The sequence below is a fragment of the Balaenoptera musculus genome, chromosome 2 (genome assembly GCF_009873245.2).
Source record: "Balaenoptera musculus isolate JJ_BM4_2016_0621 chromosome 2, mBalMus1.pri.v3, whole genome shotgun sequence".
NCBI lineage: Eukaryota > Metazoa > Chordata > Mammalia > Artiodactyla > Balaenopteridae > Balaenoptera > Balaenoptera musculus.
In genome coordinates, this window is record NC_045786.1 from 6,831,159 (window position 1) to 6,854,994 (window position 23,836).

The 23,836-nt window shown below is 45.6% G+C and overlaps 1 protein-coding gene across 2 annotated transcripts in view; it reads left to right on the forward strand.

The window, feature by feature from the left end:
* Positions 1 to 897: 897 nt before the first annotated feature.
* Positions 898 to 23,836, forward strand: part of FAM171A1 (family with sequence similarity 171 member A1) — a 129,034-nt gene continuing 106,095 nt past the window's right edge. Inside the window, exon 1 of one of the 2 annotated variants that reach the window (XM_036844240.1) lies at positions 898 to 1,149. In XM_036844240.1, the coding sequence (XP_036700135.1) occupies positions 1,053 to 1,149 (97 nt within the window). In that variant the 5' untranslated portion in view covers positions 898 to 1,052. The remainder of the gene's footprint in view (positions 1,150 to 23,836) is intronic. The other variant, XM_036844239.1, reaches the window with a different exon arrangement.

Genomic DNA, 23,836 nt, shown 5'->3' on the forward strand with positions numbered 1-23,836 from the left:
GGAAGGTACACAGACAAGAGGGAGTTAAAGAATGGAAGTTGGTGGGTGGGTACCTCAGCTTCAAGGAAGCCTGAGGTTCTCGCGGAGAGCTTCAACCCTGGGGCCAGGATGATTGTCTTATTCGAACCTTGGCTCTGTCACCCACCAGCTACTTGCTAAGGACAAATTTCTTAACCCTCTCTAGCTTCGATTTTCTCCTCTGTAAATGGGGAGAGCAATACCTACCTCTGAGTTCCTATATTATGAAGACAAAAGTGGGAAATAACAAGTACTCAGGGCCTCAATAAGTGTAAATTTCCTCCCCACCATAACCTTCTAGAAACATCCAAGCCCGACACAACCTGGAGATGTTCGCCTGTCAACACTCAGGCGCTGACGGCCGCCTGCATACGGTGTACCCGGGCTGGGGGATTCTGTTCCCGCTGACCTTCGGCGTTGGGTGTCAGATCTCCCCTGGGGTTCCTGGGTGGCTCGGGACAGAAAGAGCTGCAGGACGCCGCGCTCCTGCGCAAACCGAGCGGGGTCGCACAGGGAGACCCCAGGACCTCCTGAGGGCCGTCAGCTAACCTGGGGCGAGGGTTTCGGCCTGAAAGGCAGCTACTGTCTTTCCCAAGAGGCGGGGTAGGGGGGCGGCGGGGCGGTCTGGACGCCAAGGTCGCGTTCACTGCTCCCGGGGGACCGGGGGGCGAGCGGGGCGGACCCGAGGGGGTGGCCGCTCGGGCGGGCGGGGCACGTGGGCGCGCGGCCGCCAGGTGGCACCACGGCCCGGGGCCTGGGCGCCGCCGCGGGCGGGGCGCGAAGGGGTTAAAGAGGCGGCGGAGGCGCGGCGGCGGCTCTTCGGGGAAACCCACCGGGGCGCGCGGAGGCGGGAGCGGCCGTGGGCTGCGGGGCCCGGCGCCGCGCCGGGCGGGGGCGCGGCCAATCGGGCGGCGGGCCCGGCGCGCGCGGAGCCAGGCGATATGGAGGGAGGCGCGGCGGCCGGCTGCCCCTGACGCGCCGCTCCGAGCCGGTGGTCGGCCAGCCCGCGCCGCCCGGGGCCCTGCGGCGCGGAGATGAGCAGGTCGGCGGCGCTCCTGCTCTGCCTGCTGGGCTGCAACGTCTGGAAGGCGGTGACCAAGACGCTGCGGGAACCCGGCGCCGGAGCCCAAGGTCGGTGCGCGGCGGCGGGCTTTGTGTCGGCCGCGGGCCTGCGGCAGAGGCGGCGGCGGCGGCGGCGGCGGGGCTCCGGGGCCGCATTGTGTCGCCGCGGCCGCCCGAGCCCGAGTCGCCGCCACCGGGCCTGCAGCCCCAGCGCCGCGCTCCCGAGGGGGCGGTGCCGCCCGGGGGCGCCGAGATACCCGGGCAGACGCTCCCGGGGGGCCGCGGGCCGCCGGGGTGCGGGTGGCATCAGCTGTTGCCGCCTCGCGTGGCCGGTTTGGATGCATCCGAAGGTCCTTTATGCGCGCCGCGGACACGCGGCTCCATCTCCTCCTTCGCCCGGGCGAAAACGGCAGCCTCTGGGTCGCCATCGCCCGCTTCCCACCTCGGGGCTCGGTTCCCGAAGCCCGATCGCGAAGGCTACGCTCGGCCCTTTTGTTGCGGCGGCCGAGGGGGTGGCCGCCGCCCCTGGGGTGCCCCCTGCTCCCCGGGACCCCGAGGTCCGCGGCCGCTGCCAGCCTCCAGCCTGCCGCAGTTTGGGAAAGTTTCGGGGTCTCCTCCCCCTCCCGATCCGACGTCTTTAACAGGCCCTAAGGGCTCTGCTCGGCGGCCCAGGAATCATCCCCGGAAGGGGAGAAAGAATTGGAACTGGGAGGCCCTAATCAATTTTTTAAGAAAAATCATTTCCACGGCTGTGTGTCTCCAGCTCAAGGCTTTTGTCTAATCTTTGGCCTCTGCAAATATGCTTTCCAGCCCTGGGAGCAATGTGCTCGCCTCTGAGAATGGCCACGAGCCTGTCTTTTGTTTTCAAAATAAGAATTTATGTGGGGGGGAAGCCCGAAGCTTCCTTTGCACGGGTTTGTGCGGTCTAAATCGAGTGCTTCTCTGTTGCCTGGCTTTTCGAAAGGGTGAGTGAGGCCGCCGTATATGAACATCTGGCGTTCACACAGGACACCAATGCCGGGCCTCGCTGGGCCTCTCTGGTCTCCCGGGAGGGCTTCCCTGCAGCCCCGGAGACCCTCACCCGCACCCCGACCCCCAGACTCCTTGCCCGCGTCCTTTCCTCGAGGAAAGGTGTGTGTTCTGTGAAGTCCGCCCAGCAGACGGAATGCACGGGGAGCACTCCCTCCCAGCTCGCTCCATCCTCTTGCTAGGACCCTGCCTTACGCCCTTTTCCATATGCTCGTCCTCTTTCCTTATGGCAAATATTCAGAGCCCAGAGCCCGGGAGTGCCTGGGAGCAGAGAACCCTGGTGGTTTTCCACCTCTCATGTTGAGACAGGGAAGGGAGTTTCTACCCACAGTCGGTTGGGTTTGGTTTGTTACCTACATGTTGAACTCAAGGTTTTCATAGTCATCGCTTGCTGTATCATTTGCTGGCGTCTCTTTCATGCATCGCTTTTTCTATAGCTGTGATGGAACAAGACCATTCTGAATTGTGTATAAATTTAGTAAAGTATATTACGGAAGGGGGAACATTGGCAAGGTGCAGAAAAGACTGTCTCTTCATGTAGGAAATGAATGTTTAGGACATTTAGCTCATCAGTGTTGAATTGTAGCCTCTTTCATTAATCCCCTACTGCTCTTTGAATCAGCTGTTTCAATGAATATGATATTTGTGTTTCAACAAGGCCATTAATTCCAAAGAATGGGTGGAATTTTTTGTTTTGCACTTGGAATAGGGATATGGAAACATTAAGTTTGTGCCCTTACAAAATACGGGAAGACATAGCCTTAACTGGAACAAAAAAGTCATGAAAAAAACCTATTAGGTCTAGGTCAGACACCACATTTTGCAGAGAGCTTGCTGCTAAATATCTTATCTGGTAACTAAAGTCTCAGAAATGGAATATTCTGTGCAGTGAGTGAGAAAAAGTCAACCTGTCAGATATTTATGCACAGCTAGGAGTACCTTAGTATATTGTGTGTTTGGAGTGGGAGATCAAGTATCGTGGAATATTTTTCCCCAGGATTACTTCCTTGATTGGGTAGGATGGCTTTTTAAAGAGCTGAGCCCAGGAGCTCTGCCAGAACTCAGGGTCTCACTACCTGGCATCTGGATTTTGAACTAGTACCGTGTTTTCAGGGAATGGACAATTGCTCCTTTGACGTTAGAAGGTCGCCTTCACCCCACTGAGTTCTTCCAACCATTTTGACACTTATCTTGTAACATAGTTTTAAAATTCATGTCTTCTCTGCTCTCGGGGATCACATACACAATGAAAACAAATGCAATCTCTGATTTCACTTTGCATTTTCCGCAGCAGGTTGTAGAGGGTTTTGCACAGAGCTGGTGCTCAGGCTGTGTTGAAAGGAAGAGTAAAGGATTGAAGACAGCTAGTGCATATACTAAAGGGCGCCATGCATACATTTTAAGAAAAAAACTTCATGCTTACCTGCCCGGAAACCTAATTTGTAAGAGTTTTGCTTTTATTGTAGAAACTGTTCCATGAATCGTACTTGTTTTTTTTTTTTGGCTGCGCAGCTTGTGGTATCTTAGTTCCCTGACCAGGGATCAAACCCATGCCCCCTGCAGTGGTAGTGTGGAGTCCTAACCACTGGACCACCAGGGAAGTCCCTATGAATCATACTTTGAACATGCATTGTGCTCACATAGATGTTATGCAACAACCAAATTTAGATTAGGAAAAACTACTTAGATACCTCAAACACGCAAATCATAGGCCAGAGCACCTCAATTAGATTCCTAGGCCTAAATGACACCTTCCTTTTTAAATGAATCTTTGTTATGTCAGAGGAAACTAACATCTGCAAAATTTCTCGGCATCACTTTGCTCTTTATATATTCAAGATAAAATTTAAAGTTTGGCTCTTCCCACTGTAGCTGCTTTGAATCAGCAAAGGGATTTCAAAGGCAACAGTTAGCTATCACCATGAGGCTTGGCTTTGCTGGTCATGAATTTGAACCAGCTCCAGCATATGATTGCGTGTTTTTATGAAGTGTTTTCATTCGAGTTGCCCTAAAGTGGTCACAGTATCTAATTTTTTTCTGGGAATTTTATAGAAACCGTTATTCACAAGTATCTACTAATTCTGACTTTCTCCACCTCTTACACAACTGTGCGCTAAGACCAGCTTGATAGAAGGGGCCCCTACTTAAAGAGTGGTAAGCTGTGCAGACGTGCTCTATGAGGTGTATCCTTGAACCCCAGCACTCTCTTTATGTGCCAGAAGAAAGGTCAGAGCTAGGTTGCTGCTCATTGTCTAACAGTAAAGTATTTTGCAATGATGTGCTATTTTTTTGTTCCTCTCAGAATAGCTACAATCTATCATAACATTTGAGGTGTATGGCTGGCTGTCTCTCTTCTCTGCAAAAGGTCTATTCCTGGCCAAATTCAAATTTCGGTTTTTAGAACATCGTGATCGGTTGAAAGACCAGGAAGGGATGTAAGCTATCAGGAGGACCATCCAACAAGCATGACTTATGCTGACAGTATATTAAGAGCATAACATCTAAATAAAACTCATGGGCTCACATCCTGGGAAACTGCAGGACTTGAACTTGCCAAGACCTCTGGACTTCCTTGCACGCCAGGTGTGGGAATTCTATGCAGAAGCAACAGCAATGTCTAGGGAATTTCTGGCAAAGTCTTTGAGATGAGTTGAAAAATTATTTTTGTATCCTGTTTGTACTTGTCCTGTAATACTTGGTAACTTACAGCTTATTAGCTTAGAAATCTAACCAAAAGAAAGAAAATATTGCATGGATTTCCGAACTAATAGCTTGCAAATGGAGGTACTTTCTCAGTTTTAATCAAGCCTTCATTTTAAACAAATTACTGATATGTCTGTAAATCTGTTTATTTTCATTATTCTTGGCAAACGCTAATTTAGTAGTTTTATTAAATACTACTTACTAAAAAAGCACACGGAAATAAGTTGGACAGACAACAGACGTGTATAATACTGTATATTGAAGGAAAAATTGAATATAAAAACATTTCAGAAATCTAGTTGGAAGAATTCGCCCTGTGATAACACATATACATCAATAATGCTTTTATAGTTTGATCAAGTTATAGAGAAATCCTGTAAACAAGTCGTTTTCACTTATTTCACCAAATATAACTTCTGGACCTTTAAAGACCACAGTCCTGGCTAAATTATTCAGTTCCAGCAAAAACGGAAGTGAATGTATTTTAAAAGTACTTTTTAAATTAAGCATCAGCACCCTAAATAGACCAATTCATTCTAAGAAGTAATCGTTCTTAAAAATTCTATATTGTGACCCAGTAGTATGCCCTACATTCAGAAAACCATTACGTACTTTTGTAAAGTCAAACTTGTAAATAGGCAACATTTGAGGCAATTAACCACTTTAGAAATGGTTTCATAATGAGTTCCCTTAAAATAAACAGTTGATTCCGCGTATTTAAGGCGACTCCACCTTCCTCCCATCAAGCCTCTGTTTGCCAGCTCCTCTTCCTCCCGGATTAAAGTGAGGCTGCAAACACTTGCCCATTTTTCTTTCATTTACCCCTTGCAGGATCTATTAGCCCATAGAGATCCCAGTAATTAAACCGTATTATGTGGATGACTCCAACTTTTCTCTCTCCTACCTTGACCTGGTGTCGTAGCTCTAGTTCCTTCTGTCCAACAAGTTACTGGACGTCTCCATTCAGTGCACGAAGCTGACCTCAAACTCCTCAGCTGCCAGCCTCCTTCTCCAGTCCAGCTTACCGTAAGTTCTCTATTAACTGGACTCAAAATCTGGGTGTCCCCTTAGATCCTTTCTCTACCTTATAATCCATACAGTTGGTAATTGTAAGGGTGCATATATAGAGCACATTTATGTAGATGTCTTTACGCATCCAGGTAGATGCGTTTATATAGTATCAGAAGGCGCTTCTTGGTCAAGTTTATACTTCTTGTTCTGCAGATGAGGAAACCCAGGCCCAAAGAAGTGAGGGGACCTCAGATAATGGTGTTCTCTAGCCGCACAGACCCTGTGGAAGGTAGAGTCATGGCCCCCAAAGATGTCCATGTCCTACTCTCTGGAACCAGAGAATACAGTAGTGCTTTACATGAGAAGAGGGACTTTGCAGAGCTAATCAAGTTAAGGATCCTCAGATGGGAAGATTATTCGGGATTATAAAAGGGAGGCAGAGGGTCAGAGCCAGAGATGATGAAGATGTTTCACTGCTGGCCATGAAGACAGTGCCAAGGAATGCAGGCGGCCTCTGGACGCTGCAAAAGGCGAGGAAATGGATTCTCCCCTAGGGCTTCCAGAAGGAATGCTGCCTTGCCAACATCTTCACTTTAGCCCCGTGATGCTGATTTGGGGCTTCTGACCTCCAGAACTATAGGATAGTAAATTCATGTTATTTTAAGCCACTGAGTTGTGGTACTTTGCTATGGTAGCAATAGGAAACCAATACAGACACTGACCCCCTAGGACTGTGAGAGGAGATGCACCCATACAGCCAGGGTAATGGTACAGCTTGGACCACTTTGGGGGACCAAGCTGCTGAAGATAACATTTGGAAGCTTTTTGCATCTGTTTAACAAAATTCTGCCTAATTGGAACCCTGTTGGGGGCCCTTGGGGAAAGCCTTAAGGGCCTTCCCACCATCACCACCAAAATAACTATTTTTTTTCCAGAGGAGCTCAGTGGGCTGTAAATTTTATTTGTAAGCAAGGTGCATCCAATTATCGGTGTTCCTTCTAGCGCTGGGATTACTCACACCTGCAGGGAGAAGCAGTAGCCTCTTTTAGAAATTTGGCTTCCTTTTAAACTTGGCTCTAATCTTTGTCGAAACATACCTATCGGTAACTAAATGAGGTAAAAGAAAGTTACGACTGAATGTCACCATCGGCCCCCGAAGCCATCGTATAATAAAATGATAGGGAACCCCTAACGTGGAACGGCCTCCCAGTGTCGTCTCAGAGGTTCAGCACATCCCCTTGATGTTTCTCTGCCTCTCTTGGGCCAGTGAGCCCCACCAGCTCGGGGGCCTGGGACCACGGGAACCATTAAGGATGCCCCCCACAGGGAAGGGGGATGGGATGAATTGGGAGATTGGGATTGACGTATACATACTACTATATATAAAATGGATAATTAATGAGAACCTAGTGTATAGCTCAGGGAACTCTAATGCTCTGTGGTGACCTAAATGGGAATGAAATCCAAGAAGAGGGGATATATGTATATGTACAGCTGATTCACTTTGCTGTACAGCGGAAACTAACACAACGTTGTAAAGCAGCTAGACTCCAATAAAATTAATTAAAAAAAAAAAAAAGACGCCTCCTGCAGGTGGAGGACAGAGCAGTATGGAAACACCCGAATAATCCTCGACACTGCCCCGATTGCAGAATGCAGGAAGAGGGAGACTGCTTGGTCTCCTGCAGTTGCTATCCCGCTGGGAGCAAAAGACTAACGTTCAGCGTAGCCCAGAGAAGGGAGCCACCACTGCGGGGGTCGCTGGTGACTTGGTGGAGTGATGTGGGGACGGGAGAAGGGCAAGGATAATGAAGTGTCTCCTCCTGAGGAGCAGACCCAAGAATGGACAGAAGCTTGAACCGTCTCGATTTCAGGGCTTTAGCCTAAAGGTAAACAAAGACTGGAGAAAGGGAGAGAATGACTCCCTTATTTGCAGGCCGAAGACCTTGCCTCGTGTTAAGGCATCATTCTTGCCTTCCCCTCCCATCTCATCAACATTCCTAAACTCATCTCTCTTCATTTTCCCTCCCAGGTACTTGTGCAAAGCAGCGTGTCTTTCTCCCTCTGTTTCAGTCTGTTCTTTCAACCTAGGCTCTCTCCACGTGGCCCTCGTCAAACACCATTTTAATTCATGTTTCTCTCCTGCAGAGACACGTTAACTCTTTTCCCGTTGCCCAAAGTATGGCGTCTAAATTATGACGTCTGGCCTTTCCTCACATGCCTGTTCCAGCTTTAGCTCCGTTCTTCGCCGGGTGAAGATCATCCCCTCCGGCTAGAATGTTCCATCATTGTCCCCTGGGTGATGGCTGTACATCCTCACTTCCCTTCACTCACAGCCATGCTCCCCTTTTCTATTCTTAAAATCCTAAATGGGAAATGTCTACTGTATGAAGACAGTATGCTAAACACTTGTTAGACAGAAACAGGGTGCTGTGGAGGAGACAGTATATTTTGGGGTAAGCTTGATTCTTTAGGGGTGCTTACTTTTTCACATTTTACAACCCAATTGAAGAAGAGATGGAAAAATAAATTAAGAAGGACATCACCAAGGTACTTTAATGTAATTAGGCAAGAATCTCTTGAGTAACATGAAACCGTTAACAGTTGCATGACTAAAATCCAGCTGTAAGTTGTCTATGATGTTTATTTCTAGAAATTTCGAGGATTTGTCCACAGTAGGCCACAGGAAGTTGTATTTGAGAGAGCACAAGCACACAGAACGTCACTTAGTGTTCCTCAAAGTTGTACGTTAGGTAAGACACGTCATTTTGGTGATCAGATATTGAAGCAGGGACAGCATTGGTTGGACAGTGTTGGTGCTGTAGTGATTTCCAGTATCAGCTGAAGCTCTGAATAACAATTGCAGAAACAATTAGGTAAAACTCACAGTACTTACAAAGGGTGGGGTGGTAAGATGACCAAATGTGGATTTAATATGTTCAAATAGTTTGAGCCCTTAACTGAAGCTTAACTTTATATAAAACATATAAACATACTCAAATATGAGAACTGGCAAGATATTTTGGGATTGTGGGAAGTAGCCAGTGGTGTTGGAAAAGCTGGCTTAGGAGAAATTAACTTGGAAGTGAGTACTGAGTTTGTAAAAGATTGGTTTGTTTCTTATTTGTTTTGTTTTGAGCTGTACCCCACAGAGATAGAGAAGCCTGAGTGTAATGAGAAGAGACAACCATGTCCAAGTCAAACGAACATTTCATTTGCCTAGACTTCTTAAGCTCAGAATTCGAATAGAAAACTTATTGAATTCATGTTGAAGGAAAGATTTTTAATGTAATTTCCACAGAGCTGAACTAAAGACATAAACGCTTTGATGAAAGCTAGCCTCAATCCATAAGGTGAATCACATTAGTAAGACCTCTGATTTCAAACCAGTAACTAGTAGCAGTCTCATGGATGACTTTATACTGGTTGTAGTCGAGTGTGGTTTTGCTTTGTTTCCTCAGCCCCACAATTAGCGCTTAGATCTCTCCTCTTAAGAGAGAAGGGTCAACAACAAGCATTTGTTAATGGAAATCTGTCTTAACAGAATTAAAGCACGTGTAACTTGGGTCTCAATATTTTATTATTAACAACATTCTATTTATTTGCCTATTCTTAATTTGTTTGATTATTTATAATTTATAGTTGATTTCTAATAATATTTTATTAATGATTTGGATGAGTACATTGCAGGGATATTGATCATACTTTCTTATGAAATAAAGACTGAAAGGGGGTGTCTTAGTCAATCCAAGCAGCTGTAACAGAATACCGTAGACTGGTTGGCTTATAAACAGCAGCAGTTTATTTCTCACAGTTTGGGAGGCTGGGAAGTCCAAGATCAAGGTGTTTGCAGATGCGCTGCCTGGTGAGAGCCCACTTCTGATTCGTAGATGGCCATCTTTTTGCTGTGTCCTCACATAGCAGAACAGGTGAGGGAGCTCTCTGAGATCTCTTCTTAATCAGGGCACTAATCCCATTCATGAGGTCCCCACCCTCATGACGTAATCACCTCCCAAAGGCCCCATCTTCAGATACCATCACATTAGGGATTAGGTTTCAACATATGAATTTGCGGGGGACACAGACATTCAGTCTATGGCAGGGGGCTTGCAAGATTGAGATCCAAAACAAAACAAACCAACCTCTCCCCAGGCACTAACTATGAGTTAAAGATAACAAAATTGCAGAATAGAAAGGAAGACTTTTTTTTTTTAATCAATGGGGAAAAGACTTAGATCTTCAAGTGACTATAAGATTAGTCAAGTAAAAAGTGAGTAGAAAGTATGACTGGTTATCAAAACTGCCTGGGTGATCTTGGGCTGCCTTGAATTTGTGGTTTCTAGAAGGCGGATTAGGATATAAGCCTGCCGTGTCATATGCTGGTCTCACCATACTTGGAGGACTGTATTTGGTCCTAGATGCCAGATTTAAGCTTTCTGTTGACCCTCCAGAACACGTTCCAAGGAGAGCTTGAAATCGGGTCGCTTGGCTTCGTATGCTGTGGTTTCCATATCATGTGGTCACCTGTCCATAATGTTAGCAAGTGCTGGGCTGGACCAGAGGCCCCTATGTTCACACAGTCCTCCAACAGAACCTTATCCTTATTGGTCATCACAGGCTCAGCCCCGGAATAGCTGAACCAAGTTCATCAGATGGAGGAACTCCAGGCATTTCATTGTTGTTCTTAAAAGCAGAGCAGCTAAGAGGGTAGCCTCAAAGCCTTGTTTGTGAAAGATGGTCCAGTCCCAGAGAGTATTTGGTCTAAAAAAAAATAAAGATACCAGAAGACCTGTTGGGGAACCTCAGATATTTTAAGGGCCATTGCATTTGTTTTCTACGGCTGCCTTCACAGATTACCCCAAATCAGCGACATGAAGCAGCACCATTATTATCCCCCAGTTTCCGTGGGTGGGAAGTGTGGGCACAGCTCAGCTCAGCCGAGTCTCTGCTTAAGGCATCACAAGGCCAAAATCAAAGCATCAGCGGGGCTGTGGTCCTTCTTGGAGGCTCCGGGGAAGAATTTGCTTCCAAACTCAGTCAAGTTGTCGTCAGAATTCAGTTCCTCGCAAACAGAGAGCCGAGGTCCCTGTTTCTTGGCTGGCTGACAGCCGTGAGCCTTTCTTGGTTCCTTAAGGCCACCTGTATCCTTTGTCACCTTGCTTCTTCCACTGCAGCATGTGGAGTCCTGCTCACAGGTCATGTCTCTCTGATTTCTCCTTCTGCCCCGTCTCTCTGCCCACAACCAGAGAAAGTTCTCTGCTTTTAAGGGCTCATGTGATTAGGTTGGGCCCACCGGATAATCGAGGACAGTCTCCCTGTCTTCCAGTCTGTAGCCCTCATCATCTCTGCAGTCCTTTTTGCTGTCAGTGTGACATATTGGAAAGTTCCCGGTGAGGGCGGGGACGGCTTTGGGCATCTCATCCTGCCTGCATCAGCCACGGTGTAAAGATGGGTCATGGCGTCTGCAGTGGATGGGGTGGGTGGGAGGGAGGCAGATTTCCCGGCCGCTGGAGATGCCGAGGGGAGCCCGGAGGAAGACGACTGCGGGTGTTCTCTCTGAGTCTCAAGAAGGGTCTTGGACGAGAGACTTCTCTCCCTTCCTGCCCTGAGACTGTAGGACCCTAAACTCTGTGGACTAAGCTCTATCTAAACCCTGGAGGCAGCTTATGCAGTGCCAAATTCTATATTTAAAGTGGTCCTGAGTTTTGTTATTTTGAACCTGAGAACCTAGAAGTGACATTCCTTTTGATAACTGAGGTTTACTACATTCTTTGAATGATCAATATTTGCAATCTTTCTCTTATACTTCATGTTAAATCAGTGTAATACTCACAGGCAGTCTCAGCTTCACTCATTTAGACATAAAAAAGTCATCAGGATGATTAGCTAACAGGTACTTGGTGCTGATTACCTGCCAGGCATGATGCTGAGCACTTTGATGGATTATCTTTTTAAAAAAAATTTTTTTTATAATTTATTTTTATTTTTTATTTTTTTATTCTTGGCTGCGTTGGGTCTTCGTTGCTGTGCTAGGGCTTCCTCTAGTTGCGGCGAGGAGGGGCAGCTCTTCGTCGCGGTGCACGGGCTTCTCATTGCGGTGGTTTCTCTTGCGGTACAGCATGGGCTCTAGGCGTGTGGGCTTCAGTAGTTGTGGCACGCGGGCTCAGTAGTTGTGGTTCGCAGGCTCAGTAGTTGTGGCTCGCGGGCTCTAGAGCGCAGGCTCAGTAGTTGTGGTGCACGGGCTTAGTTGCTCCGCGGCATGTGGGATCTTCCCGGACCAGGGCTTGAACCCGTGTCCCCTGCATTGGCAGGTGGATTCTTAACCACTGTGCCAACAGGGAAGTCCCTTGATGGATTATCTTAATTTAATCTGCACATCAATACTGCAAGCTGTAAATATCAGTCTCGTTTTATAGAAGAGGAATGTGAGGCACAAAGGAGTTAAACCATTTACCCAAAGTCACACAGTGAATGACACAGTCCACTGTGCAACACTGGGCAGCCTGGCCTTCACCCTCACACCGGGCTGCTTTCTGACATGGAGGATTAAATTAGAATTGCACGCAATTTTGATCCTCATGGCATTTTACCAGTAATAAGGGGGCTCTGGATGGCCCTGTTCGTTTTCATGGAGAAAGACAAAATACCTGCTCTGTGGTCCCTGTTGGCCTTTGAGCCCTGGAAAGCCACCCTGAACAGACACTTCCAAGCATCTCCTAAGAGCATCTCCTGGGCTTCGTGGTGTGTGGGATGCACATGTGTAGCCGCTGTAAGGGGCTCTCACTAGTAACTCTCATGATTTCCTGAGGGAGGACCAGCCAAGCAGGGCGGGAGTTGGGGTTACACCCCGCTGGGCCTGGGAGAATCTTCTGGTTTGTGTTCAGAGCCCATTAGTATTTGGCCAACTGTTTATGTAACAAGAGAAACCTGTTAGAACCCCGCAATTGGACAGTCAGGGGTAGGGAAGGATGTGGTTATTTTTGAAACAGCCCTTCATGTATGTTTGGATTGCACAGATGCCCTTGTTCTCCTTAGGCATCAACTAGGGGCTTCATTCACTCCAAAGCAGGTGTGAAATACAGTGTTTATTTGATATTTGAACCTACTTGCAAAAGTTTAATCTTTTTCACTCTTGACAAAAAGCTTCTTAGTTCCTCTTTGCTTATATAATGATCCTGAAAATAGAATTTTAAATGATGCCATTATGGGACTATAATAGATTTTTTCCATCTTATTTCGTGAAAACGTTTGGCCGTGAAAAAAATTGAAAGAATTTACAGGGAATACCCCATGCAGGCCACTGAGATTCTACAATTAACATTTTACTATAGTTGCTTTATTGCTTATCCATCAATTCATTCATTCTTCTATCCATCCATTAATCCATCTTATTTTTCAATGAAATTTAAAGCACGTATCAGGTATCAGTTCCCTTTCTTCCTAATACTGCAGCATGTGTATCATTAATTAGTGTTCAATATTTGTTTGATTTCTTTCTCATAGGAAAATTTACGTACAAGGAAATACCCAAATCTTAAGTGTTGACCTGTGCATTTGCCTATGCAACCCCAAATCCCATTATGATACGCAATATCATTCCAGAAAGTTCCCTCATGCCCCTCTTAGTAAGTCCCTGCCCCTACCCTTTAGGGGAAACCACTGTTGTGATTTTTTCCACCATAGATTACTTTCTTGCCTGTTTGGAACTTCCTATAAATAGAATCATACGGTATGGACCCTGGCTTCTTTTGTTCACCATAACATTTCTGTCAGATCCATCCATTTATTGCTTGTACCAATGGATTGCTTATTTTTATTGCTGAATAATATTACACTGGAGGAATATTCTGCGGTGTGTTCATCCATTCTTCTATTGAGAAACACACAAGTTGTTTCTGGTTTGTGGCTATTATAAATAGAGTTGCTGGGAACATTTTATACAGTTGTTCTATGGACGTATGTTTTTCATTGCTCTTGGGAAAATATCTAGGAGCAGAATTGCTGGGTTATAGGATAGGTGAATGTTTAGATTCAAAGGGAACCACTAGGCCTTTTTTCCAAATTGGTTGTGTCTTTCTATACGCCCATCAAAAAAATATGTGAGAATTTTTGTTGCCCCATACTCTCACCAACACTTGGTAGGGGTAGTCTTTTTAATTTTAGCCGTTTTGGTGGGCAGATTTACATATATTAGACAGATAGATAGATAGATAATAGACAGCTAGATGGTAGGTAGATAGATAAATAGATGATAGATAGATAATAGAAAGACAGGCAATATAGTGCATACATTTCATTTTCCAGCTGTAATGGCTTTAGTTTTTGAAGAGTATTGGAGCACTTTTAGAAATCAAAATTAAGGTTTCACCATTATGTTTATGTTTATTTTCAACAGTTTTTAATGTGGACTTTTATTTTTCTTTGATATTTTATTAAAGTCTATCACATGACCAGATTAGCTCCTCAATGAGTATCCCATCTTATTATGTAGAACCAGTTGATTACATATCAACCAGATAAGGCATGGTGCGTGCTCGTGTGTGTGTGTGTGTGTGTGTGTGTGTGTGTGTGTGTGTGTGTGTCAGGGTAGAGAAGGAATAGGAGAGAAAAAGAAAACAAAAATAACCCTTCCACAGTCTATTATTTGCATCCTACCAATGCAAAACTAGAGGTTATATAGGGCTGTTTCAGTGCCTGTTCTCCTCTTTAGATTTTTTTTTTAATTATTAGCACCTTTAATTATTATTTATTTTATTTTATTTTATTTTGGCTGTGTTGGGTCTTCGTTTCTGTGCGAGGGCTTCCTCTAGTTGCGGCAAGCGGGGGCCACTCTTCATTGCGGTGCGCAGGCCTCTCACTATCGTGGCCTCTCTTGTTGCGGAGCACAGGCTCCAGACGCGCAGGCTCAGCAGTTGTGGCTCATGGGCCCAGCTGCTCTGCAGCATGTGGGATCTTCCTGGACCAGGGCTCGAACCCGTGTCCCCTGCATTAGCAGGCAGATTCTCAACCACTGCACCACCAGGGAAGCCCTGTTCTCCTCTTTAAAAGAAACCTGAACAGGGACTTCCCTGGTTGCACAGTGGTTAAGAATCCACCTGCCAATGCAAGGGACACGGGTACGAGCCCTGGTCCAGGAATATCCCACATGCTGCAGAGCAACTAAGCCCGTGCGCCACAACTGCTGAGCCTGTGCTCTAGAGCCCGCGAGCCACAACTACTAAGCCCGCGTGCTTCAACTCCTGAAGCCCACATGCCTAGAGCCTGTGCTCCACAACAAGAGAAGCCACTGCAATGAGAAGCCTGTGCCCCACAATGAAGAGTAGCCCCCCTCTCGCCACAACTAGAGAAAGCCCACGCACAGCAATGAAGACCCAATGCAGCCAAAAATAAAATAATTAATTAATTTTTTTAAAAAAACCTAAACATATATGCCAGTTGGAAGGTGCAAGAGTCGATACGCTCCAGCAAGTACCAGGATCTCTTAATGACTAAGCAGCTTCTAGAAGTTGCTTGGGACACTTCATTAACCCTTTTGAGTCATGAGTATATTGATTCAATTCCTCATAGTCTAATAGTCTTTTTTAAAGTTAAGATAATAATAAAGTTCTAAACATATCTATTCACAGAAGTCAGATATTTTGAATCAGAGTTGAGCATACCAAGAGATGACCTGCTGTAAAAAGTGAAATTTCTTGAGATTTAAAATCACCCCTATAGACTGGGTATATAATTTGGAAATTGAGACCAGATAGGATTGTCCCCTTATTTCCTCTGCTTGTGCCATTAACCTACAGAAATGTACATTGGGTGTTGCAGATGCATGTGCATGTCTGCCTGTAGATTTCACAGAACTGAGCCATTCCAGAAATCCTCACTGGGATTCGGGAAAAAGTGGGTGCTTGAGTCAGGTCCTCTTTTTTCAGTTCTGTTTCTTCCCTCATATGGCCTTTCCTAACTTTTAGTCTATTTCAGAGCTGCCTGCTGTTTTTTAGAAGCTGTATCCATGCTAAGAACAGTGACACCTGTGTACGGTTTCCCTGCTCTATATACTGTTGGTACTTTCAGCGAAGGTACTTTCCCCAAGTCCTTTGCCTGACTTCCATGGACTTCTACCCAGACAGACAGATTTAGTGGCATAAATAGCCTTTCTGTTGTTTATATTAAAATAGAGATTTTATAAAAGGAAAGGATTTTTTCCGAACTTAGAACATTTTCTTGCTGTGATGCTCACGAGATAGGAGTGTTCAGTCTGACGCCTGAATGTGGACCCTCAGAGCCCTGCATTGGTTTGGTGTTTAATGTGATAGAAAAATCATCCTCTGAGAGTTGCTGGTCGCTCTATTATTGTGTCAGTAATTTTTGATATTAAGAAAGTCTGTGATTATTCCGAGTTAGGAAAACAGAATAGCATTAGATCCATATACGTCTGTTATTCTAAATATTGTAATACAAAAGGGCAGTGCTTCTTGAGGATGGCATGAAAGAAGTTACTTGTGTTTCACGTCATTTGACTATTTAAAATATTCCCATCTAATCAGAGGTTGGAGGAGATTGGTTTTTAGATGCCTCCTTTAGAACAAGGTTTTTCACTTTTTGCTCAGCTGATAAGTTTCTTTCTTTGTTACCTACCATCTGCTAGACGTGTTTGTGAGTATGTGATAAAGCATATGGGAAAGGGATAGAGAAGTTAATGCAGTCGACTGGTGAGTGTGGAGGACACAGTGTCTGCAGTCTGGTCAAGTTTACAGCCCATCTGCTGGAGCACAGGGAGCCCTTTTAAAATATGGCTCTGCTCTCCAGGCAGAGTACCTGCAGGATTGTCCCAATGTTACTAGTATGGCCACAGCAAAATTAGGTCTCCTTCCTAAACAACCTCCCTTGGCAGATACTCCTATGGATACATTTTTTCCTTTCCTATAAACTTAAAGACTGCCTAGTGAAATTAAACTCAGAAAGTGATCCTTTTAGCTCACTCACCTCTGGGCAGAGCAGACTGTTAAAATGGCTTTTAATGCACAAGTTGTATTTTCTTTAGAACTGATTCTTGTGCTGTAACTTAGGTTTTTAGTTGAAGTTAAAATTGATAAAAATGCTCCTATTATCAACTTTCTCCCCTACTGTTTGAACCAGTTTTTTGAAACTATCTTGATAAACCTCATTTGCCTTTTTAAATTTAAAGATAGAATCATTGCCTATAATGATGGTTCTTTGAGTGTCTTGATGGAAATCTATTAGATGTCACGTTAAATATTAAACTTATGCATTCCAAATCAATACATGTTAAAATACTATGTAAATGCTAAGTAAATATGAGAAAGGAGTTACCAGCTCTTAGACCAGGGCTGTTGTTTATGTGTACTCGTTAGATAACATTTTGTTAATTAGGTGGGGCTATTCCCTGCTCCCATCTTCCCATTTCTAAGTTCAGAATCCCTAGGGAGATGTTTACCTTAGAGAATGTTCTGGAAAGATTTGAAGTTAGATGCTTCCTCACCTTATCTTCCTGTTAGCTGCTTCATGGCTGATTAGCCATTCTTTATATACTCTTCCCCTCACCTGTCTACACACCCATCTGTCTGCCCACCCACCTATCCATTCATCCATCCATCCACCCACCCATCCACCCATCCATCCATCCATCTATCAACCCACCTATCTATCCATCTACCCATCTTTATACCCACCCATCTGTTCATCCACCCATCCAACAAAGAGTCTGCTTGCCTTACCTTTCACCACCAAAACATTGATGTAATTATCTTAAATTTATAGGATCCATTAGATTTTCAAGTGCTTTCAGAGCCATTATCTGTTTTGTTCCTCATAATCCTGAGAGGTATTTGGGAGAGAGATTATTCCTTTTCATACATGAAAAGCAATGTGGCTTGCAGTCATGTGCTGGTACAGCGTGGAGGTGGAAGTCCCACCCACACCCTCCTCTGCTCTCCTCTTAGTGTGTCTCTCAGTTGTTCTAGGGATTCACACTCACTGTTTCTGAGATAATTTTCAAAGATAATTAAGACCCAGCCCCTCTTTTCAGGAACTCAAGCTCCCATGAGGGGAAAGCATAGATAAGCAAAAAGCAAAGCGTGCAGGGTTGCAGGGGAGGGAATGACTGGCTGGGCTGCCGGAGAGGCTTTCCCAGGGAAGAGGCTTTCCCAGGGAAGAGGCTTTGGAGCCGGGGTTTAAGGCTAAGAACTAATCCTGTAGAGAAGGTTGGGAGGGAGGCACACCCAGGGCCACACCCCCATCCCTGTGAATCGTAGCTCTTGGGGGGATATAAGAATAATGACATCACCCGCAACCAAGTCTTCTGAGTTTATTGATAAAGCATTGGAAAAAGAGCTGTTTTTTTTCTTTTGTTGGAAAAAGTATCAGTGGAGTTGCTGAATTTGCTAATAAACTCAGGTCTCATCCCACAGGGCATATTGAGTAGTGGGTGTTATTCTTAAGTCTGTGAACGGGTTGCCACTCCTATCTGTCTTCCTCTCCCCAGTTATTATAAAACCTCTTTTCCCATCTATTCTGCTTGGTTGGTTAATCTTCAACCACATAGTCCAACATCAAAGGCTCTGGCTTTTGCAGCATAACTTTCTGTAACCCGAGCCTCCTACGCTAATCATGTGTAATTTATTTAGAAGGCAGTTACCCGTCTTTGTTCCCCCTCTCCTTTCCTTTTTTTCCCCATTCTTAGTCTTGCTTTTTCAGTTGAGTTAAGAGAAAGTATCCACATCACAGCAACCAAAAGGGTACAGAAAGGTCAGCCTCCTTAAAGTCAATTTCAGCAGCAGCAGGAGGAGACTTTGGTGTTTTTTTGTTGTTGTTTTAAATTTTTTAATTTTATATTGGAGTCTAGTTGATTTACAATTTTGTGTTAGTTTCAGGTGTACAGCAAAATGAGTTAGTTATACGTATATTTATTCTTTTTCAGATTCTTTTCCCACATAGGTTATTTCATTTATTTATTTATTGGCTGCGTCAGGTCTTGGTTGCAGCGTGCGGGCTCTTCGTTGCGGTGAGGGGGCTTCTCTCTTGTTGTGGCACGCAGGCTCCAGGGCGCGAGGGCTCTGTAGTTGCGGCGCGTGGGCTTTGTTGCCCCTCGGCGTGTGGGATCTTAGTTCCCCGACCAGGGATCTAACCAGCATCCCCTGCATTGCAAGAAGGATTCTTAACCACCGGACCACCAGGGAAGACCCCATATAGGTTATTACTGAGTACTGAGTAGAGTTCCCTGTGCTATACAGTAGGTCTTTGTTCATTATCTATTTTATATATCGTAGTGTGTACATGTTAATCCCAAGCTCCTAATTTATCCTTCCCTGCTAAGCTTTCCCCTTTGGTAACCATGTTTTCTAAATCTGTGAGTCTGTTTCTGTTTTGTAAATAAGTTCATTTGTATCATTTTTTTAGATTCCTCATATAAGTGATTATGATATTTGTCTTTGTCTGTCTGACTTCACTTAGTATGATATTCTCTTGGTGCATCTGTGCAAATGGCATTATTTCATCCTTTTTTATGGTTGAGTAGTATTCCATTGTATATTTGTACCAGATCTTACTTATCCATTCATCCTAAGTGTTGATGGACACTTAGGTTGCTTCCATGTCTTGGTTATTGTAAATAGTGCTGCAATGAACATTAGGATGCGTGTATCTTTTCGAATTACAGTTTTCCCTGGATATATGCCCAGGAGTGGGATTGCAGGATCGTGTGGTAGCTTTATTTTTAGTTTTTTACGGAACATCCATACCGTTCTCCATAGTGGCCGTACCAATTTACATTCCCACCAACAGTGTAGGAGGATTATCTTTTCTCTACACCCTCTCCAGCATTTATTGTTTGTAGACTTTTGGATGATGGCCATTCTGACCAGTGTGAGGTGATACCTCATTGTAGTTTTGATTTGCATTTCTCTAATAGTTAGTGATGTTGAGCATCTTTTCATGTGCTTTTTGGCCCTCTGTATGTCTTCTTTGGAGAAGTGTCTATTTAGATCTCCTGCCCATTTTTTTTTTGATTGGGCTGTTTGCTTTTTTGTTATTGAGCTGCATGCACTGTTTGTATATTTTGGAGATTAATCCCATTGTTGAAAATAACCACTTACGCCTAGATCTTAGTTTGTATAAGAGTTATTGAATGTGCTATGTTTATCTTTCCAAGTCCAGAAGTGATCGAGATAAAGGAGCTGATGGTAACTATTGTAGTGATGGGGTGGGAGCGATTTAGTTCCCAGAGGAAAAGGCCCCTCTGGTGGTCCTCGTGGGAGCAATGCGGAGACCTGTCAGTGTAGGGAGCGGCTGCTTGGGAATCAGGAGGTCCCTTGAATTCCCTCACTTTTGCAGGAATTGAAAGGTAAGGTGCAGAGTGTTGTAGGGAGACCCCGGATTTAAGAGCTGTTCCTTTATTCACTCATTCATTCATGGATATTTATTAAACCCCTCCTACTCTTTGTCAGGCAGTATAAAATAGATTCATGGTCCCCACTCTGCCAGAGTTTACAATACAGTGGCTGCAGTGAGCTCTTCAGTGAGCAGGACCGCTGCTCCAGACGGAGACATGTGCACTTAGGTCTGTTGTGGACACCTGTGCGTGCAGCCCTGTCCCTTGCTTTTGATGACACCAGCGCTGGCCTCTTCTGTGTGGTTCTAATTACATGTCATCTTTCTGGATAACGGTCTAAGTGACTTCCTAGCTTGCTGTGAAAACACCGGTTTGCTAACGAGTCAATTAACAATTGTCACCAAAGAAAGAAAAGGGAAAAAAATTATATAATCATATCTAAAATTGAACTTGAGAAGCATTTTCTATTTCGCCCCACCCTGTTAGTGTATATAACATAAAAAGTTGACATTACCTTAGACGGTAGCATGAAGCCAAACTACTTTGAAAAATAAAGGCCTAGGGGTCAGAAAGAGAAAAACACATATCGTATATTAATGCATATATGTGGAACCTAGAAAAATGGTACAGCTGAACCGGTTTGCAGGGCAGAAATAGAGACACAGATGTAGAGAACAAACGTATGGACACCAAGGGGGGAAAGTGGCGGGGGGTGGTGGTGGGATGAATTGGGAGATTGGGATTGCCATGTATGCACTTATATGTATAAAATAGATAACTAATAAGAACCTGCTGTATAAAAAAATAAATAAAATAAAATTCAAAAGATCAAAAAAAAAAAGGACTATGGGTAAAGAAAAGGAAGACTCTGTTACTTTAGAGAAAAGGTCAATAAAACTGAAAAATGTGATACAATGAAATGTAATGTAATGAAAGGAGCACTTGATAACTTCCTGAGGTGATGTGCCTCGTCTCCGTATTACCTTTAGGTGTGGAGCGACCAGAAGGAAAGCCAGCCGGTCTTGCTCTGCTGACCACTGCTTCCCAAGCCCCAGTATGGATGTGTATCCCTGGCAGGTCTGGTTAAACGTGCATCCTGGTCCAGTGGGTCCGCTGTGGCCCCTAAGATGCTGCAGCTCTTGCCATGCTGCCGGCCAGGGGACCACACTTGAAACAGTGAGGCTGTGCGCTGCCAGTCAGTTCCTAATGTGTAGAGACAGACAGAGGCAGAGCCAGGAAGCAATCCGTTTTTTCTGGCTACTCTCATATGCCCTGTTATTCGGCCACTGCGCCTGCCACCAGGTAAACGCGCCGCTACTTTTTCCTTAGATTTTTAACATCTCAGTTTAAAGAAAGCTACCTAGAAAACTCATTCTCACCTTATTCAAAGCCTAGCTTCAAGATAGGTAGTTGATGTAGTCCGCTCGGGTGTTGTGATGGACACAAATGTCTTGGAAGGGACTGCGCGTCTTTCTCTATGTACGTATTCACTCCCTTAAACGTCCATACCGTTAAAATGTTTATTATGTACATAATGAAAACTCCCCATAGCTCCTGGGGATCCTGAACGTGCACTTCGTGTTCAGTTATCTTTAATCTGCCGTTAGACCATCTCCAGTTGGACTGCGTATGTTTCTGACCTGATGAAAATGATTTCGAGGAACAACAGAAGTACCGATATTGGTCTGGTTCCAGTTTGCACTTGATTTTTTTAAAAAATTAATTTATTTATTTATGGCTGTGTTGGGTCTTTGTTTCCATGCAAGGGCTTTCTCTAGTTGTGGCGAGCGGGGGCCACTCTTCATCGCGGTACGCGGGCCTCTCACTGTCGCAGCCTCTCTTGTTGCGGAGCACAGGCTCTAGACGCGCAGGCTCAGTAGTTGTGGCTCACGGGCCTAGTTGCTCCATGGCATGTGGGATCTTCCCAGACCAGGGCTCGAACCCGTGTCCCCTGCATTGGCAGGCAGATTCTCAACCATTGCGCCACCAGGGAAGCCCGTGCACTTGATATTGAACTGCCTTTTCATACTGTTTCTTTTTCTGTGGAGTGCAATTCTTACAAACCGTGAAGCTTACACGTTTTTATCCATGTCATGGTAGTGTGGTTTTTTCAGATTGTGCAAATGGCATCTTGAATAAGTCACTTATTGCCAGCTGTTTGGGGCTCATTTAAAGAAATAATAGTAACAATGACTTGTTACTCAGAGATGTAGAGTCCCCGATTTCTTTTCCATACTTATTTAAAAAGAGTAACGACTGACTAGATCTTTGAGTTGTTTTATTCAAAAGACGTGGGTTTTGCCCCACACCTAGATAACACAGTAACACAGCTGCCAGCTGCCCCAGCTGTGTTTACTTCGTTGTCCCTGCGTAGAAGGTGGTTCAGGCACTGTCGAGGCAGCAGAATTCCTGGGTGACCTTTTTGTAATTTATCTCCGTGGAGATTCTTGGCTGCCTGAAGAGTCCCAGAGACCTTAGAGGAACCAGCAGAATGACTGATCTGTGTGAGCCTTTGTCTTTCTGGCTTATTCGGGTTTTATTTTTGTTTTGTGTTTCTAAATGAATGAGGTGGAGTTGCATCCCCTAGTCAATTACCTCTTGAAATGTTCATTTCCTCGCCTCCGGAAGAGGTGCCACTCACCCAGGTAAAAGCCAGGGTGCTCGGGAGTGGGCTTTAGACCCAGCTGGGCCGAGGCTAGTTCCTACTGTAGGGCATCTGGGGCTGAGGAGGGGGCACAAGGGAAAGGAGTTTAAGAAAAGCTCTCCACTCCCCCCGCCCCATCCTGGCCCACAGCATCCCAGCCTTCAGCCCTGAGCCTTGTGATCAGGGTCTTCCTGCCTGAGGCTCCACCTCTTTATCTCAGCACATCTTGAGGCCTCTCCCACCCAAAGACACACCTGTGAAACGGCACCTCCGTGGCCCTATCAGCCCTCAGGCTGTCCACTTCTCACACCCCATTGCCACAGATGCCGCTGTCTGTGCCGTCTCTCCACTGTCACCCCCAAGTCATCCCTTAACCCTCTGCTTTCTCTCTCCTCTGACCCCGGCCCCTCCATCTCCATGACACGCTGTCCGGGCTCTCGTGGCAGTGGCTTCTCCTGGCTCCTCTCCTCCTGCTGGGGCTGCCCTTTCTTAGTCTCCTTCGGGTCCCTCCTTCCCTGCACTCCCCCTTGAGAGGAAGATGTGATCCAGGGCTCCCTCCGTGGACCCCCGGAGCATCCTCTCTCCTCTGGGGCTTCCGTTTCCAGCCGTCTTCCTGATGGACTCTCCAATCTCCGTCCCCTGTCCAGCCTCCCTCCTGAATGCCCACCTGTGCTCTCGCTGTTCGGTGGATGGATGTCTTCACTCCCGGGAGCCCAGCTCTCGGGCTTTGCCGTGCCTTTGCACCAGCCGCTCCTCCAGGCCAGAAAGCTTTTGCCCGACTAACTCATTTTCACTCTCCCTAGAGCATCAGGTGTCGCCCCCTTGGGGAGCCATCTCTGGTCCCCCCTTTCCCTCCTTCAGGTCTGTGCACATACCTTTGCTCTTTATTCAACAAATACTGAATATGAATATGAATGCTTCAGTGTTCCAGGCACTGTTCCAGGTGCCGAGGGTTCAGCAGAAAACTCCGTCCTAACACTTGCTGCCCTGTAGCGAGCAGTTGTGTGCGCGTGTCCGCCATCCGTCTC